This window comes from Mangifera indica, unplaced genomic scaffold, assembly GCF_011075055.1.
Source record: "Mangifera indica cultivar Alphonso unplaced genomic scaffold, CATAS_Mindica_2.1 Un_0092, whole genome shotgun sequence".
Taxonomy (NCBI): Eukaryota; Viridiplantae; Streptophyta; class Magnoliopsida; order Sapindales; family Anacardiaceae; genus Mangifera; species Mangifera indica.
In genome coordinates, this window is record NW_025401184.1 from 23,281 (window position 1) to 42,564 (window position 19,284).

The 19,284-nt window shown below is 35.6% G+C and overlaps 3 protein-coding genes and 1 pseudogene across 3 annotated transcripts; 1 reads left to right on the forward strand and 3 right to left on the reverse strand.

Moving 5' to 3' along the window:
- Positions 1 to 550: 550 nt before the first annotated feature.
- On the forward strand, positions 551 to 5,859 carry LOC123207677 (mitogen-activated protein kinase 19-like). The gene is made up of 10 exons (XM_044625145.1): positions 551 to 860; positions 1,579 to 1,987; positions 2,272 to 2,399; positions 2,537 to 2,596; positions 3,074 to 3,223; positions 3,358 to 3,513; positions 3,640 to 3,851; positions 3,959 to 4,060; positions 4,317 to 4,480; positions 5,248 to 5,859. The coding sequence occupies exons 1-10, from the start codon at positions 837 to 839 to the stop codon at positions 5,676 to 5,678; spliced, it is 1,836 nt and encodes a 611-aa protein (XP_044481080.1). The 5' UTR covers positions 551 to 836; the 3' UTR covers positions 5,679 to 5,859.
- A 134-nt stretch (positions 5,860 to 5,993) lies between these two features.
- LOC123207672 lies at positions 5,994 to 7,807 on the reverse strand (annotated as a pseudogene).
- A 3,249-nt stretch (positions 7,808 to 11,056) lies between these two features.
- LOC123207678 (protein Jade-1-like) lies at positions 11,057 to 12,494 on the reverse strand. Its single transcript, XM_044625146.1, has 2 exons — positions 11,472 to 12,494; positions 11,057 to 11,360 (listed from the first exon to the last, which is right to left on the reverse strand). The coding sequence occupies exons 1-2, from the start codon at positions 12,381 to 12,383 to the stop codon at positions 11,316 to 11,318; spliced, it is 957 nt and encodes a 318-aa protein (XP_044481081.1). The 5' UTR covers positions 12,384 to 12,494; the 3' UTR covers positions 11,057 to 11,315.
- A 1,118-nt stretch (positions 12,495 to 13,612) lies between these two features.
- On the reverse strand, positions 13,613 to 17,130 carry LOC123207670 (probable sodium/metabolite cotransporter BASS1, chloroplastic). The gene is made up of 7 exons (XM_044625139.1): positions 16,321 to 17,130; positions 15,425 to 15,518; positions 15,294 to 15,327; positions 15,151 to 15,205; positions 14,641 to 14,724; positions 14,255 to 14,542; positions 13,613 to 14,082 (listed from the first exon to the last, which is right to left on the reverse strand). Exons 1-7 carry the CDS (start codon positions 16,846 to 16,848, stop codon positions 13,936 to 13,938), a joined length of 1,230 nt encoding a protein of 409 aa, XP_044481074.1. The 5' UTR covers positions 16,849 to 17,130; the 3' UTR covers positions 13,613 to 13,935.
- Positions 17,131 to 19,284: the final 2,154 nt, after the last annotated feature.

Here is a 19,284-nt window from a genome sequence, read left to right on the forward strand (position 1 = left end):
CTTAGTGATAAATTTTAAAACTGTTAAAATATATTAATAATTTTAAAATATAATATATTAGAATGTTAATATTTTTTAAAACCTTATTAATAGATTAATGATAATTTTATAATTTTAATAGAAAAATGAAACTATCACTAAAAAAAAAAAACTTAGTAGATGTAACTATAAAAATAGATCATAGTAATAATTTTGTTTTTTAAAATTTAAATATTAAATAAAATAGCCATCAAACCTTGGATGAAAATTAATTATTTTACTTTTAAAAAACTTATAAAATTATGTATATAATTTTGTATATAAATAATAATATATTATTATATGATAATAATAATATATTATATACATGACATTAACCAAAAGCATCATGTGTATCCAGTTTTAAACAGTAAATCAAGTAACGTTACCTTAAGCAAAATTACCAAAACGGCCACTGTCGTGTTCGTTTACCAGTCTCCGTACCCACTAATGTACCACAACAGAAGCCAAATGTATATATAAATATAAATATAAATATATATATGTATATTAACTCCCTATATGTATTTGTAATTTGTCACACCGTTATAAAATTTCTAGTCTCCCTCTTGTCCTCTCTTCTCTATATTCAGATCTTGCACAATTCACTCTCTTCTGGTGAGAACGGGTTGTTGTTTTAAGAAGGAAACTCGACTCAGGGCTTGTGATCCGAAGCAGGTCTCCTAGAGGCAACTGCAGCTAATTTTTCAAAAATTTTTCAATTTTGTTTTGTCATCGAGGAGTTTCTTGGTTTTCCCTGAAAGTTTTACTCTTTGATTAAAGAAGTTCCGGAGAAAGGAGAGATCTTTGGGTCAAAGATGCAGCAAGATAAGCCCAAGAAGGTTACTTTTTTTCTCTCTCTCTCTTTCTCTCTTGGGTCTATTCGGTTGCCGCGAGGAAGATAGAGAAAGATTAGATCTGGCTAAGGGGTTTTCCTCTGTTGAATTCCTGAGGATGCTGATGAAAATAAACATGAATTCATCACTTAGCCTGAGTTTTTTCTTCTATCTGGACCATTTTTCTGTTTCTCTTGTTGGGATCCTAAAATTAGACCGAAATAGAAACTGGAAATTCTTTTTATACTTTAGTTTCTCTGTCAACGCGTTATTATGTTTGTCAGTCTTGTTTTGATGATTCGCTAACAGTTAATGTTCGATGACACCCATCTAATAATTCTCTACATAATTTTCAATGCTGTCTTAAATCATTGTACAACAATTGTTGTTATTTGTATCGTTGTAATAGGAAGTGTAACTGCCATTTAGGTTCTGCTAGTAATTTGAGGGAATGAATGGACTTCATTAAATTCTATGCTTGATTCCTTGATGGAAAAATTTGTTAAGCTGTTATGATCTTTGTGCATGAATATGTACTTCAAATTTTAAGTTTCTATCATTTGGGTTTGTTTTGAAAGTTTGGGATTAGACTGTTGGATTTGTGCGTAGTTGGGGTTTCGCTGTCTCTACATCCACATTTGCTAGAATGTGTTATTGTTCATTTCTTTTCATGTCTGACTTTCTGTTTTCGTTTTTTTTTTTTTTTTTTTGGTTAATGTGTCAGGAATTGAAAGTCAAGGATTTTTTCACTGAGTACGGTGATGCCAACAGATACAAAATTCTGGAAGTTATTGGGAAGGGAAGCTATGGAGTTGTTTGTGCAGCAATTGACACACATTCTGGAGAGAAAGTGGCAATCAAGAAGATACATGATGTTTTTGAGCATATATCTGATGCCATTCGGATCCTGCGTGAAGTCAAGTTACTCAGGCTCTTAAGGCATCCTGATATTGTCGAAATAAAGCGCATCATGTTGCCACCGTCAAAGAGGGAGTTTAAAGACATATATGTGGTTTTTGAGCTCATGGAATCTGATCTTCATCAAGTCATCAAAGCTAATGATGACTTGACCTGTGAACACCATCAGTTTTTTCTTTACCAGATGCTACGTGCACTTAAATATATGCATACAGGTTATCTTTTGCCCTTGTTTGAATTGAGTTTTTTGTTCTCCTTGTTCTGCAATTAATTCTACATTATCCATGTGCTAATAACTTCTCGTTGTTGTTAGCAACTCAATTGCAGCCTTCTATATTGCAATTCTTACAGATCCCCCTGCCACTCTCCAATTATATCTCTCTTTATATTAATATATTATGGTTGATATTACAAGTCAGTTTTATGTTCCTGGGCAGGAGTGGGTGTTTATCAAAGTGTTTGCAGAATATTTTTTTTATACTTTGTTGTTTGGTTGCAGCTAGTGTGTACCATCGGGATCTTAAACCAAAAAATATTTTGGCAAATGCCAATTGCAAACTCAAAGTTTGTGATTTTGGACTTGCAAGAGTTGCATTTAGTGACACTCCAACTACAGTTTTTTGGACGGTATGTGTTACTGTGGATGCATTTGCGATATAATTGTGTGTCAATATATTATGTAGTTTGGTCTTTGTTACTCAATTCTGGGAGTGTTTATGAAATTGTCTTTAATGCTATTTGTATTTTCCTGACTTGCCTCACAGGATTATGTCGCTACAAGATGGTATAGGGCTCCAGAGCTGTGTGGATCATTCTTTTCAAAGGTATGGCTAGTCCAAGTGTGTCATCTTCTCTCTTCTCTGTGTTCTTTAGATTCTATTGTAATTGAATGGAACTTGGATGGCTGTATAATGGGTTAATTTGGTACAATGCTGTGGTTCAATTGCTATGTACCCATACAGGACTTGCACAAGATTTTTTTTTTGTTAAACTTGAATGAGTGATAAGTAGTGAGATGTATTTGAAATTGTTAACATGTCCTTGTTATGAGCTATGGCATAGTACTGAAGCAACACAATTATTTCTCTATGAACTGCTTGAGTGCTTTATATTAAGCAGTAATGCTAGATTGAAATAATTGTTGTTCAGGGAGGACTATGAACTCTCCTGGAAGTTGAAATGTCTGTCATTCAGGTAATTGTGTCAGATTATGTCTGTATCTCTGGAGTGGTTTCCTTTCAGTGTCAGGTTTCTGATTTTGTTGTAACACTCACTGACTCATATTACTTTCTTCATTGCAGTATACACCAGCAATTGATATTTGGGGTATTGGCTGCATATTTGCTGAGATATTGACTGGGAAGCCATTGTTTCCTGGTAAAAGTGTTGTCCATCAATTAGATTTGATCACTGATCTTCTTGGAACACCATCACCCGAAACCATTGCCGGAGTATGATACATCCCTTTTTTTTTTTTTTTGGTTTTTCTCTTTCTGTATTTTCTTGATAGTGTGTTATGGTGCCACTTTTGTATTGTATTCTTTTCCCAGTTTCTTGATAGTAAATTTTTTTTGAACAAATGCAGGTTCGAAATGATAAAGCAAGGAAATACTTGACAGAAATGCGGAAGAAACCTCCTGTGCCATTTGCACAGAAATTCCCAAAGGTAGATCCTTCAGCACTTAGGCTATTGCAAAGGTTGATAGCATTTGATCCAAAGGATCGGCCTACTGCTGGAGAGGTTTGTATTTTGCATTATTTATTACTATAGGAATGTTACCACAATGATGTTTTATAACTGGAGTTTTGGGGCATACACCTTATTTCTTCAGAATACTTAGGCTGTTCAAATTTTTTGTCTAAACAGGCACTTGCTGATCCTTACTTTAAAGGTCTGTCCAAAATTGAGAGAGAACCTTCTTGTCAGCCAATCGCAAAGTTGGAATTTGAATTTGAGAGGCGAAGGGTGACAAAGGAGGACATTAGAGAACTATTATACCGGGAGATACTGGAATACCATCCTCAGCTGCTCAAAGATTATCTGAATGGAACTGAAGGCACAAATTTTTTCTATCCCAGGTTCAGTTGCTTTCTACTTAAAGCCTTAATTCTTTCTTACATATTTAATTTTTGTTTCCTATTTCTGTTTAGCTCTCATTGACAATTTAATGCATCTGTTATTGCAGTGCCATAGACCAATTCAGAAAGCAATTTGCATATCTTGAGGAAAATAGTGGCAGAAGTGGCCCAGTGATTCCTCCAGAACGAAAGCATGTCTCACTTCCACGGTAAGACTAGCATTTAAATATGACGATGGTCTTTGTGTTATTACCTTTTCCAATTGGTTGTGAATTTACTAAATTTCCCATTAGTTCTCTTTTGATAAGGCTGCAGGGGAAGCCATACAGTTATTTCGTTTATGTATTAATTTCATTAAGCCAATGATGAAACAATTTAACTGTTATAGAGTTAAACTGTCAGTTACTTATGTTCCATTAGATGTGAAATTTTAATGCAATACTTTAACCTGTTCATTGTTTCCAGGTCAACGGTTCACTCAAGTACAATCCCTCCTAACATACAGCAGAATGCAGCCTCTACTGAGAACCACCAAATGACTAATGAAGCTTCTAGGAATTTTAGAGTAACAGATGCGATGTCCGGAATGCAGTCCAAGGTTTTACGGCCACCACCTAGAATTCCAACAGGTATAAAGAGCTTGTTTCTTCTCTCTCAGATTTTATTTTCTTTTACACCAATCCTTATCATGCTCGTAAATGATCTTTCTGGCTTATGCTAGTTTTAAGTTGGAGAGGTTTGACAGTTGAGGTAAACAACTCATACTTGCGAAATATTTGGGGTTGAGAAAGAAGTTAATTTTAGGGCACTTGAAAACATATTAATAACAAAGAGAATAAGTTTTCGTGCAATGCTATGTATACTTGTAATGACTACTAATTTTGGTATCAATAATGATATGTCACCATGTGATTGTTTGTTTTTTTATTCTTAATTCAAAATCATCAAATCACATAATAAGACATTATCATTGGTACCTAAATTGATACTCATTATAAGTGCATATATTTTTTATTGATAAGTTTTCATGCCAGATCTCTGTGTACATGTTGATATATGTGGAGTTTCTGAGTTAGATCCATTTAGGTTTGGGTTTGGTTACCAAACCATGCTGCACAGAACTCGATTTTGCATTGTCTTTTTCATTGGTCGAAGAAGCCATTCTGCTAGACTTCTAGCATTTTGATTTTCTTTGGGAATTAGTAATTTAGTCAACACATTCATTCCATTTGTGTAATAAACCACTAGTATTTGCTTGCAACTAGGAACCCATTTTGGGATGTTGAGGCTTGGAACTGGAGTAGATTTTCTTATTCTACTGAACTTGGTATGAGTTTTCCTTTTGTTTGGTCTTGCATCCTTCCTTGCTGACTCTTCCTTTTCTATTTATTGACAGCAAAACCAGGAAGAGTTGTTGGATCGGTTGTACCATATGAGAATGGCAGGAGTGTTAAAGATACCTACAATGCAAGGACAGCTTACAGAAATGCAGCCCTTCCTCCACAAGCTGTTTCACCTAACTGTTTCTTCTGGACCAACAACGTGAATCAAGATAAGTATGGAGCTGAGGCTGCTAGGGGTTCTTCCCATGTTAAGCCAGAACCCCAACAGTACATCATGGCTGCTAAGCCAGTTCCTGGCATGCCAGTTGACGTTAACACAAATCCATATCACCAACCACAAGCCAAAGTAGATCAATTGACTGAACCAATTACCATTGATGCAAAGTTGCTACAGGCTCAGTCCCAGTTTGGTGCAGTTGGTGCTGCTGCTGTTGCCGTAGCTGCACGTAGGAATGTGGGAACGCTGCAGTATGGATTGTCTTAGCTGATGAGTAGTATGTTAATGTTAGAATGTATCATGCTAGTGCTAATATGATGGCTGGCCCGGAGGTTGGGATGGGGGATTGTTGGGGGCAATTGGATTCTCTTCTTTGGAGGAGAGTATTTATGTCCTGTAATTATACGTTATATCATTGAATTTAGAAATGCAAATAATTTGTTTCTCATTGCTGAAGAAATTTTCCCCGTTCCAAAGTGAAAATGGACATTCTGAAGATAGCTTCCTTGTTGGTACGAAATAATTAACAACCAAAACTAAATATGCGAACTCCTACTATTTTACAATGAAACTCTTAAACGTTCATCTTTTCGGTACTAAAACATCAAAATCACTAACTGTCCATTCTGCAACTTCATCTTGACCACTAACATAAATTTCAGTCCCCAAGTCAATTGATGGCCAGTGTCTCCTTACAGGCTCTGTACCAGGATCCTGATAGAAGTAAAGTGATTGAGATAATCGTCCAACATCAAGCTCCCAGTTTCTCGGATCACCGATCCAACCCTCACCCCTCTTTGTTGGGTACCCATAGTCGCCCCAAACTGGGTGTGGCAGAATCTGCAAGATTTCCTGTGGTTGAGGATTACTAAATGCATCACACAAATTGAATGGCTCCTCCGGAAACTCTGCATTTCCCGGAGAACAGTACACATGATAAGCATCATATGGGAAATTTTCAACATCAGTCCGATGAATGTGAGTCCCATTCGGAAGTGTGTGATAAGGAGGACAGTGTTTGAGATCATCAGGTTTGCACCAGGAATATCCCACTTCAGGATTTATTATCATCTCACTGTAACGAGTAACATCTGAAGTCACATTCCCATCACAAGGCTTGCCATTGTTCTTCCAACAGCTTCCAATGTCCATCAGATAAAACTGGCTATTTGGACCACCTCCTTGCTTTATGTCTAATCTGAATTTCACCTTGAAACTGGGTGACTCTGGAACCTGACACAATGGTCGTATGTTATTTAAACAAATTTGAAGGAAAAGAGGTTAAAAGAAACAAATCAGAAATCTTACTATTTTCAGCATCCCTCTAGTCTGGTAATGGTAACCTCCAGAGAATCCTGTGGTGGCATCAGCCCTCAAGTAAAGCATCAGCCATGGATATTTCAGTGATGTCTTCAACAAATGATGAAAAATCCAACTCCCTTTCCCAGTCTCCTTCTCCCAGGTGACACTATAATAAGAAGTGCCATTTCCAGGCAGCACTCCATCAGTTACGTTAGCATCCAAATCCCATGTCCCATAAAAACTACCCTTTAAACTACTGTTACAACTCCCTTCCAGACTGGTATAGTTATGGTACATCAATGGCATGTTCATGCAGCCGTCACCAAAGCACGGAAACCGAGACTCGGGCGGAAATGGCCCATATTTCTCCCCGTTGTTGGGGCACCTTGAGGCATATGTGTCTGTGTTGCCACTCTTGAGCATCACCATCCAAAATTGCCATGGCCTTGGCTCGTCTTCTACTTGACATTTCTTTCCCAAGTAGAGTTCCTTCTTTGCAGCATATCTATCAACATTTCTGGTCTTTATTCCTGCATAGGAAACGTTCAATATTCCAAGCCTGTTGTCTTTCTCATCCACCAAATGCTTCACCTCGGCTGCAGAAATCAAGACAGGTAAGTTCAGCAACAAAATAAAAATAACACTGCAATTTACTAGAGAGAATAAAATAACATTGCAATTTTTCATATACACCCCACCACGTTGTCGCTTTTTCAAAAAAGTATATTGATTCGTATTATATCATATATTATATAGTATAACATGTATCAATATAGTGAGTTAATTTGATACACCTAAAAATATGTATTGTTTTCTAATAGTAGAATACTAATAACTATGGTTACAAAATGAATTTTCTAACCATGATCAACAAGGTTAAAGCAATCTGCCATCCGAGGACTTCCCATGTTCAAAGCTTCTTCACCGACTTCATTGCATTGATTCCAGGCCTCAATGGCAACCCTGAGACTGTCTCTTTTCATTCCAGGATCTCCAAGAGCTGAAATATACCCTTCTTCTTCACAATTTATAATACAAAATTCTGAAACCAGGGCAGCAAGCACAAACAGCCCGAAAATCCTCCAGAACTCCATTTTTACCACTCTCCGATGAATTCTATATGATATCGATATAAAATATCAATAAATTCGATCATTTATATAGAAAACTTTGAAGTGTTCATATTAATCTTCTTTTCTGGTTGAATGGAGTTTGTTTTGGACAGAAATTTTATCAACTATTGTCAGCTTTATGTCTTTCAACAAAAATGAAAGTCTCCATGAAGAATACAAGTTTAATGTTACTACTTACTTCTTGTCATTTGTGAAATATAAACTCCAAAATCTCTCCGATAAATTAGCTAGAAGGATTAATTTTTGGACAAGTTTAATATTCTTAAGGTTTCTTGCAGCCCCAGAAAAGTAAATACTGTAGAATTTTACATTGTAAATGCCTTGCACATGCATATCTTCATCGTAGTTGAATTTAAGTTCTTCCATGGCATAAAACTTTTAAACCTGGAAGAATTTTGTGACAATTTAACTTTCCTTGTAGTTGTTTTGATATGATGAGGCAGAATTATACTCAGTACAGGAGAAGGGTGCAACAGCAGGCCCAACAATATCCATTGCCTCCATAGTGTCTGCTTGCTCCCCTGGAGAGTTCAATACTTTCCAGAGAACCAAACACGCTAGAGGAGAAACAAACAAGTTGGAAGTATTGAACATAAAGGTTCGGAACAAGTCTGCCACACAGCATTAAAAAGTTTCAAATCCACAATTAAACATCATGCACCAATATCTCGAAGCATATACAAAAATTCAATAATTCCTAATAACAGAAACTCTCCAAAACTTATTCAAGTCAGAAAGTAAAACTAGTCTCAAAGAGAATACTCAAAACTGATCATCTATTGTTGGAAAAATAAGGGAGATCATAAGAAAGGAGCTGTCCAAACTGATTCACAGTTGCAAGGGGCACACCCTTCGCAGCAAAATTTGTGATGATGATGTTCTGGTGAGCACAATCTGCATAACTGACTGCATCTGAATCGGCATAAGGGTACAGTGGAAACTCTTTGTTTTCGTACTTGACATGCGTCTCCATCGAATTCTGAGGAACACCATGGTTAAAATCATCTTCAGGATTGGAAATAAATTTGTTCTTCGCCCCAAATTCAGCTTCCTGGTAAATGTTGTTAAATTCATCATTATTCACAGGATTCCCAACAGGATAAACAGCATTAGAAGTTGAGGCATTGTTGAATCCCACATTAGCATTGCTATTGTAAAAACTATTGTTTGCAAGTTTCTTAGAAAACCAAGGATTGTAAACAGAGTTGTTATCACCATTCATAAGAATCTGATCGAGATGAGAAAAATCAGAAGCCAAAGCAGTGCTAATTCCTTTGCTAAAATCAATATTGTCAACATGATTATTCCCAAAATTTGAAGTAGCAGAATCAGAAGTAAAACCTGAAGCAAAGACCTTTGAAGGCAAGTCATTCAACCTCATCAAAGCATTGTTTCTCAATTTTTCCACCTTTTCTTGAACAACAAGCAACTCATCAATGGACTCAAAACTCTCTTCCAGGTCTTCAACATCCTTCAAGAACCCATCAATGTTCTCTCTATTCTCAGGTTCTTTCACAAATGCCTTGATTTCACTAGAAAGAGAAATAGCTGACTTCATAATCTCCTTATCCGCCCGCTCAGGAACACGATTATGAAGAAAAGCATGGAACACAGAATCAACTGAAGGGTATCCAAAAGAAAAAATGCTTTCTTTCGAACAAGGTGAAGAAACCACTATGGCAATTTGAGCTCCAGAAAGCATGCACAATTCTGCAGCTTTGTTAAATAACCCATAACGCCTCTTTGAGAAACTAACGGCCCTTTGAGCTCTGGTTTCACGTTTCTGCATAGGAATCTTTCTGCTTGCTTTCATTGTTTTAGCTACTAAATTCAGCAAACAAAGTATTCAGACTTTCCTGAAAGCTAGTTTTTATGGAAGGTTGATTCACGGGTTTGAATCTTCCTGATTATAGGAAGTAGTTGGTCATTAATGGGGAGAATCTTGATCATTAATGCAAATCAATATAGGAAGTTTTCAGTATCTGGAAATATTCGAGCAATTAATTAATGAAGTTCAGTTGAACTTTTTCTTCTGACATCAGGATTTTCTGGGATTCATTTATTATTGTTATTACACAAATTTCTCTGAACTTTCCGAATTTATTGGCAAGATTTTCCGCAAGATCAGTCTAGTTAATACTAATTAATAGCTTCCAAATCACTTAATGTCCATTCTGCAAGATTTATGTATGGCCAATTGCACTGTGTTTACGAAAATAATGTTGTAAAAAGGAGTTAAATTCAAATAATATAATCAGTTACAAAGACAAATGTAATATGAGCCCAAGGATAAATTAATCAATTAATTAACCTTAATGATTTTGGAGGGGTAATTAATGACATTGCAATTAACACTAATAACTTTAACTAAAAGAATATTTATATCCTAATGAGAAGTATAAACACAACTCCATGAAGACTAATGGAAAGTTGTACTATATCATAAGATTTAATTATTTCTGAATTGAATACATTACCCATATACGATCGACTTGAGATTGAAATTTAAACCAAGTTTTAAGAAGACAATTTGATCTTGGTTTCTTGGTTTAGACCTAATAAAATAATTAAGGATAGTGAATAGATATGATAACAAATATTAGTCATTTTGCTAATATAAATAAACTCAAACTTTAACTAACTATTATTAAAATAACATCGTTTTAATACATATTGATTAAAACAATATTTTATTGTATCAAAATTTTTAATTTACGAATTTAACGAATAACTCAAACTTGAGCTCGAAATTATAAGCTCGAACTCATTTAAAACTAACTCGTTTCAGACTCGTTTGAGCCGAACTCGAACAAACTCGATTCAAATCTAGCCTTAATTGACATAAAGCATTCCAACTGTAATTAAGCATGGATTTTCAACAATTTTTGAAGCTTGGAAACTAAGTCAAGAACAGAGGTTAACTCAATTAGTAGATCTACTGTAGACCTACCTTTCCATCTATAAGGCATCCCATGCCCTCACTGGGCAACGCCTACCTTTCTCATGTTCAACACAGAGGGGCTAATCATGAAATAACCAATCTAAATTAAAGTTCCAAATGTTCACTGATTGAGCTTTATTCTTCGCTTGAAGGGATCTATAGTTGCTCAAAATGACTTGAATGACATGATTAGACCCCAAACTTTCAGAAAGTTGCAAATTCACATTCTGGTAGATTACCACAAGTTTTAAGTAAAGAAAAGTAACTACTGAACCAAGAAAGTGCATTTGCAATGACAAACCATTCACAAAAAATGAAGCACCATTATAATCCATGTCACATATTCATGTTGGAAAATGAACGTCAAGAAACAGCCTCTAAATTTACTCATCAAGAACACAGAATCAGCAGAACTTTCATATCAACTAATGATCAAACCTAAACTTTGAAAGCAACATCATCATATAAATGTTAAGAGTCAGAATCTGCAATTATGCTATAGGAACACACCCCCTTCTGTGTTTCAAGCTACTCATTTCTTGCCACAATCTTGAATTTTCCTGTCTGTTGTTGCTGCATAAAGATCAAAAAGCACACCAACAAATCATTACCAAGGAAAATTATCAATAAAATATCCAAAAAGAACAAGTGTTTGATGCATATATCTTTTTTTAATTAATTTACCTTCTTCCATAACTCAGTATGGTCTTTGCAGAACCCTGCAACAACAGCTCCCTTCTTCCCTTCCTTATACTCAATAGAAAGATCTTCCTTCAATCCACAAGTTACATGAAACCATAGAGGGCACTTGGGCTCAGAACACTCAATCGCACATCCTCGTTTACTCCTACAAATATAACATTTCTTCTCCTCCCTCACCTTCGGCACCTTAGAACAATCAATCCCCTCTCTTCCCTCTGGATCCTCAAAGAAAACCTCAGGAACAAAAACCGCGCAGACGACGTGCGCCCACAAGCCATTAGTAGTTGGCTTCATGGCACCACCCTTCATTGGACACAAACAACAAGAAAATTGAGAATTTTTCTCTTTACTTGCTAAGCATTGAGCACAAAACCAATCACCTTCCGGGATATTTTTCACCAGAGGATTGCCATAACAAGTGGTGTGCACCATTAAATCACACCCGTCACATAACACAATAGGATCTTTTGAATCCCCGTCTGTGCTTTGACATATTGCACAAACAATCCCATCATCATCATCTTCCCCACAAGCCACCTCTTCATCTTCTAAACTCTTGCTTTCAAGATTAGAGTTGAACTCACTGATTTCTTTAGACTCCTCTTCTGTTTCAGCTTCTTCATTGAAACACGGTTTCCACTCAACATTAAGATCAAGACTCAATGAAGGCGAATCAGACACTAAATCCGGCTGAAGAGCCCACACCCTTTTCTTAGCCGGCAAAGAATACGTTGCGGTCGAAAGGGTGACTTCAGATTCACATTGAAATTGGGGCAGTTTTCTCTTCTTAGCCGGAAGACAAAATGTTGATTGTTGATTTTGCTGATGACCTTCGCGTTGTTGCATAAGGCGGAATCTTTTCAAAGGGGGCAAGGCTTCAAAATTGGTATCCATTCTGGGTTTGGGCAGTGAGAAAATGAAAGAAAGCTTTGAAATATTGTGAGGAAATTAACATTTAAAAAGTTTTCAAACAAAATTAAAGAGAGAAATAGTGGCGGGATGGTTTGAATCTGAGTTTTTGATTGAAGTTTAAAGGTTTTGAGTTTGTGTTTGGCTATTGGCGCCAATCTCATACGTTAAACGATTTGTTTGGTGAAGTTTGAGCTCTAAATTTTGGGTTTTTTACGCGGGTTTGGATATTCTTGTTTCGCGGGTCGTATCTGTAAAATTGAAATAATTAAATATTCTTTAAATTGTTTTATGTAAATAATAATATTAATATTTAATCAATCTGGTTTATATATATTTTACAATACCCGGCTACACATTGAAGACACTTTAGGTTTAAGATACAGACCGACTCGAGTTTGAATGTTCTTTGACTTGAGTTTATCTTAAATTGTCCAAATTTGATTCAAGTTTAATGAACTAATATTAAGGATAGTTTGAATTCATCTTGATATTTAAGTTTTAACTTTAAAACTTAATTCTAATATATAATTTAAATTTATAATTTAAACTTACGATTTATTAATAAAACAATATCATTTTTACAATTATTTAATATAACTTAAATAAAACTATGAGCTAAATTTAAGTCGATTCAAATAATTCATCTAACTTATAAATTAGTCTAAATTAAACTCCTTTCAATTCGAGTTCAACTCAATTTAAAAAAAAAAAATGATCATTTTGATTTGAACTTGACTTGAACTCAACTTAAAACAAATTTGATCTCAACCAAATTAAATTAAGCCAACTTTTGAGCCCGAATCAAGTATAATAAGGGAGCTTTAGTTAAGAGAATTTTAATTTATAATCATAATTTTCATGATATTATTTCTAAGTAAATATTAATATTTTTTATTGAGGGTATTCCTATGGTGCCAATAACTTAATCAGCCACTAGCGAATCTTGAATATTATTCAATAATGGGTAATACTATATACACAACTTTATATACAACCAACGATACATTATTATATAATTGAAAATAAAATAATGTCAAATCACATAATAACACATTATTATTTGTGTATATAATTGTAAATAGTTTTATTGTTCAATAATATTTTATCAATAGCAGAATGTATTTGCTATTCACGGATACGAATGATCTCCAAACTTGAACATGAATGCATTATAATCAAGCACCAAAATTGCTGAAAATTTCACAGCATCATTTCCTACTTATTTTCAAGTTTCAAATCTAAATTTCTATTTCTCACATCCTGATCTCTAGTCACACACAAACTGATATCATCTAGATTCCAACATTAGAATATTCATCAAACTTAGTTCAGCCTTATGATACTTTTAGAATAATGATATCTGCACAAACTCCACAAATTGGGGGACAAAGGATACCGCATCTACCTGAAGTACTCAGGTACATATGGCCAATGATATCATCGCAGGACTAAAAATTACGTATTCAAATACTTGAAGAGAAATGCCTCAGAGCTATTCAAAGGTTATCCATAGTTTTGAATTTCAATCTTGCATTTACTTGGGTGCCGGTGCAGTGCGTCTCCAAAATCCTGCTAAGACACTTCCAAAGATTGATTGACAGACACTGGAAACTGCACATGGTACCGCAGTGAGAGGGTTTCCGAAGTGTTGAGTGGCAAGAACAACTCCGAGCACCGAGTTCTGAAACATCAAATGGATTAATCAGAACTGACGGTGACAATTGCATGCAAATAAATGAAATTGATGCACCTCCCCAACAAAATTACTGAAATTGGCTTTGAAGGATCTCTAAGTCGAAACAAGGAGCAGTTGCTCTAACATCACAAATTGAGATTTTTAAAATAGTTATTACCTGCATGCCAACCTCAATAGAGATCGTTCTTGAAGATGCTGTGTCAAGGCCAAGCGCCCTTGCAAGTACATAACCAAAGAAAAATCCAGAAGCATGAAGAAGAGATGCAGCAAGAACCACTTGTTTGCCAGACATAAGGATTGCAGAAGAACTCTGGGCAATTGCATTTCCACACAGAATAGCAACAGTTCCCACAGCAATGGGTGGCATCAATGGAGAGACAAACTTAACCAGGCTTTGGAAATACTGGTTTAGAAATGCACCAGCCAGTACAGGAAGAAGAACTACCTATGGCCATAGCACAATTACAATTAGAAATAATACAAGTGGTTGAGCAACAGCAATAAACAACTTATAACCAATGAGGAAGTGGCAAGAGAGCTCACCTGCAATGTGGACATTAATAACCCTGCTGCATCCACTGCAACATATTGCCCGGCAAGTTTAGCTGTAAGAAAAGGGGTCATGACCTGAAAAAGAAAGGAATAACACAATGTACAGGATATCACTAAGAGAAGGTGCATAGAAGAGGGGCGATTTCAGCTGTAAAAAATGTATTGCTCTAGTTAATGCTTGACAAAAACCATACATTCTGAAAGAAGATTTCATTGAAAGTAAGAAAATGGAATAGAACAACTTAGCAGTCACGTGATATAATATACACATATCAAGAAACAACAGACTTTCTGTTCTCACATCTTTCAACAAACTAATAAGGCAAAAAGAAAACTGACCAAAAAAAAAAAACATTTTGTTTGGAGATAATCTGTTGGGGGGATGAAAGAGAAGTAAATTTACATAACACATTGCATCTACATAAATATAATTAACATAGCACCAAACAAGCACTAGTTTCAAGAAAAAAAGCAGTGGACATAAAAGGCATGTTTACCCACCACAGCAAAAAGGGTGCTTGCTGCTGTCATCAACACTGAAAGTGCTACATTTCCACTGGAAAACAGAAAGGCCATCAGATCTTCTGCCTTTGGCAGACATGAGAAAAAAAGAGAGTGATGATTGCTTAAGAAAATTCACGGACCGTGCAATATAAGTTACAATGTTACTAGCTGTACCTGCAACCAGAGGACAAGAAAACCAAAAAAAAAAAAAATTCGGGCAAGGATGGAATAAGTGAAATGTCTATACACAATGAAAGAGAGACACACTTACCACCAGGGCAGCAACCAACCAATATTAAACCAGCTGCATAATGCGCTGGCAGATTTAAAAGCTTGCTCACAAGAAATCCTGATATTGGCATCACCTACAACAGTCACCCACCATCTTCTAATTTAGTACATATATTCTAGATCATACTTACATAGGCTGAAATTGCACATCTTTTGTCAGCTAATCGAGGCACTAATGCTTTAAGACACCGCACTGTTTCTACACAAATTTACTTTGTTCTCACAATGGTTGCAAAATATCAAAAAGGCCAGTGAAGCTACAGAAAACCAACTTGTCCAGAAAGTGAGGAAAAACTTGAAATAATGATAAATTTAGAGGTAAAGAGCAAAGCATTGTGAGAGGATGAGTTACTGAATTCTAAACTTGATAACTAATATCTGAGCGTGCAAATGGTACTAGTTTGGTTAAGGTTATAAAAAGATCATAGAAGTCTCAATAATGTATCTTATAGACTCTCCTTAGCATCAATATCATAGAACATGTCATATACCATACCCTTAACAATATCACATATTCAAATAACATTTTCATACAATCACTAAGTATTCTGCCTTGGTACTTAAGTATGTATCAGAAAGCATAAAATTGCAATAACAGAAGTTCAATTTTTTATTACTAACTATTATTATTAATAAACAGTTTCTTGTCAAAATAAATACAACAACCTAAAAATAAACTAAAAGTTCTAACTCATTGGATTGAAAAATACACATTTCACTGCACAAATTAGAAATGACAGTTGATAGATAGATCCATTTATCTTCTGTATCTAAGTTTGCAGCTAAAAGAAACATGTGAAAAAGGATCTTAAGCATTTTGCTCTTGAATTAAAAATGAATATACCAGATGGGAAGGTAAAGAAGCGAAACACAGACCGAGTACTGAAGCACGAAGCCAGAAATGATCTCCTTGGGCATGGAAAGAGCGCCACGTAGGTCATCAAGAGAGAGAGTCATGCCCATACCAAGCATGGTGAGAGTAAGGCCAAGAATGGTCCACTTTGGCGTGACCCAGTTGAAAGAAACTGGCTTCATCAAACCCAATAAACAACCCAAAGATACCCATATAGGAAATGCAGTAGATATTGCTTCACCAATCAACTCAATCCATTCGCGAAACCTCCGCTCATTGTTTGTCTCATAACTGTTCGACGAAATGTCACTTCGAATAGGAACACACGTCTTGGGTGAGAAATTAGTTAGTTTTGATTGGAGAGTGAAAGTGGTTGGTGGGTTCCAAGTGGATTTGCTCAATTGGGACGTGAAAATGAGTTTATTTGAGGATCTGATACAAGAAATCGAAGGGAGCTTTTGTGGTTTAATTGTTGGAGGATGGGTTGAAATGTGTGGGTTGTTTAGCTGAAAATGGAGTGTTGGTTTGGGGGATGACATTGAGGACAACATTAAGCTGAATGCTGCTACCAATAATATTGACTCAGATTACTCTCCTGTGAATTCTTCTATTAAGTTGAATGCAGAAAAGGTGAAATCTTCCGAGCATTAATATAAACGATTCCAACGAGTTTATATATACTACAAAGAAAACGGTGATGAAAGAAGTTTAACCAACATTCAATGTTAATAGGGAAACAGAAGGGATGAAAGCCCAGAAAGATGACCTTCCTCTGGCCTCTGGGCTCTACAATGAAGAAGCTTCTCTGATCATGTGATACGGTAATGTCAAATTCTTTTGGTCAAATTTTTCCCATAAAATAACCTATTCCATCCCATATAGTTAATTTTTTCGATAAAAGGGAAGTTTAAAATATTATAGTAACACCTCTTTTGAATTGAACCATACAACATTATGGAATGCAAATGTTATTTTTTAAAAGTTAAAAAAGAATATATTTTTAGAATCGCACATGGGAGACCAGATTGTTATTGATGTGCCTGAATGTAGATTTATGTGCCTTCAGTTCACTGCTAACCTTGTGGTTAAGAGCCTAAGCTCTGTAATTGCTGCCTATGTTTGCCTTGGTAACTGCTTTGGCCGTCCTGGTGTACACAAACCGGATTACTCAGAATCTGTACTTCAGCTTTTTAGAGAGATATCTCAAGTTCAGATTCTAACTCTCTCTGCTATTACCACGTTTGTAAGTTTGCTTGAGCTCATTTAGTTTAATTTATGTTAAGGGTTCTGTTGGATTCTTGACATTTAATTAGAAAATATTGATTATATGTGTGATTCACCATAATCTCCATGATTTTGTTGGAGGAATATCAGATTTGCACTTCATCAGAGTCTGTCCTGCGTCCTAATTTGATCCAGTTGTCGCTGAATGTTGAGCACTGTGAGTACTGGCAATTCTTGCTGTACTTCTCCATTGCAAGCTCATTTACTCTGCATCTGTTCTTGTAGTTTCATATAAAACTAGCTGTCCAGCTCTAGTTCTTCTGCCCTGATAGCACTCATATGTATTGACTTTCTCCTGTTGATTTTTAAATGCAGTGATCAAATATTAAATGTTCTTGGCACAGCATATATTACCAACTACAAGTTCTCTTTCTATGGCTATGGAGTTTGTTGATTTATATTGAGTCAGGTTTCTGGTACTGCATGCAATTGAGCATAATGCACAATGATCTAAAACTCTTTTAGTGACTCAAGTAATTCATGAGAGAAATCCAGGATATTTTTACCCTGGAGGATCCTGAAACTGTGCCATATGTTCATTCATTGCTCCCAGCATGGTCTGGCTTGCTTGAATCAAGATCCATCAATTGAGCATGTGTATTTATTTGTGAAATGCAAGAGCAATGATTGACCTCTTTCACATGTAGCTTGTGGTCTGATGCAATCTGGAAGTGTTTCTTATCACTAAACAAGGAAAATCTTGTTCATTAATAAGAAATATTTTATGTGTTGTTGTTAAGTCTATGACATAAACTAATGGCAATCTTGTAAATAAGGAGCAAAGTTTGAGCAAAGTTTAGGCTATAGTTATTATCCAGGGGTAGTTTTGTCCTTGCTGGGTTTTTTGCTTTAACTAATGGTTTATAACCATTAGTTGGTTCTAGAAAGAATAGAAGAATAGAAGAAAAAAGGCATTCCGTTGGCTGCTTTATTTTTAGATGAAAATAGGCTGTTTTTTCTTCTGGATTCTTTTCATTCTTCTCTGCTAGGTTTACAAGAACTGCATCAGTCCACTATTTTGCTTAGATCTAGTTGTCTAAACACTTGAGTCAGTGTACAAGGTCGCTGTGGTGCTCGGGTTTAGGAAGGATTCGAGTCAGAAGGTTGGATTCGTCTCCGTTTGTGTCTGTAATGCTAGATCAGCTTCTGAATCTGTAAGTTGTACTATTTTACTTACAAATTAGTGAATTTGCTAGAGGATTCCTCTGCCTTGGATGTAGGATGTAGGGTTCTAATCTTTTGAACCCGAACCAAGTAAATATTGGTGTGTTGACTTGTGTATGGTTTATTATATGATTGCAAATTCTTGACTGAAAATCGATCCGAAACTCTGATTAATATTCAAACTCGGTAAAATAAAACATTAACAGTTGTCAAAATAATAAGAAGGTCAATAATTACAAAAATTGGCATTTAATTGTTCTCATAAATAATTTAATTTATATGTTTTTAACTACAATATCTTTCATGTATTAACGGCACCGTTTTCATCCTTATTGCAAGTTCGAATTTCGAGCTAAAACAAAACGACAGCGTTAACACTGATTCATTTGCACAAAACGACAGCGTAGTCTCAGTTATCTTCTTCCAACTCCTTCTCCCGCTCTTATCTGTTTCAGCTTCTGCTCGGTGCCAGCCTTCATGAAACCCAACAAAACAAACTCAAAAGAACTTGAATACCTTCAAATGGTGATGAGTCCAGA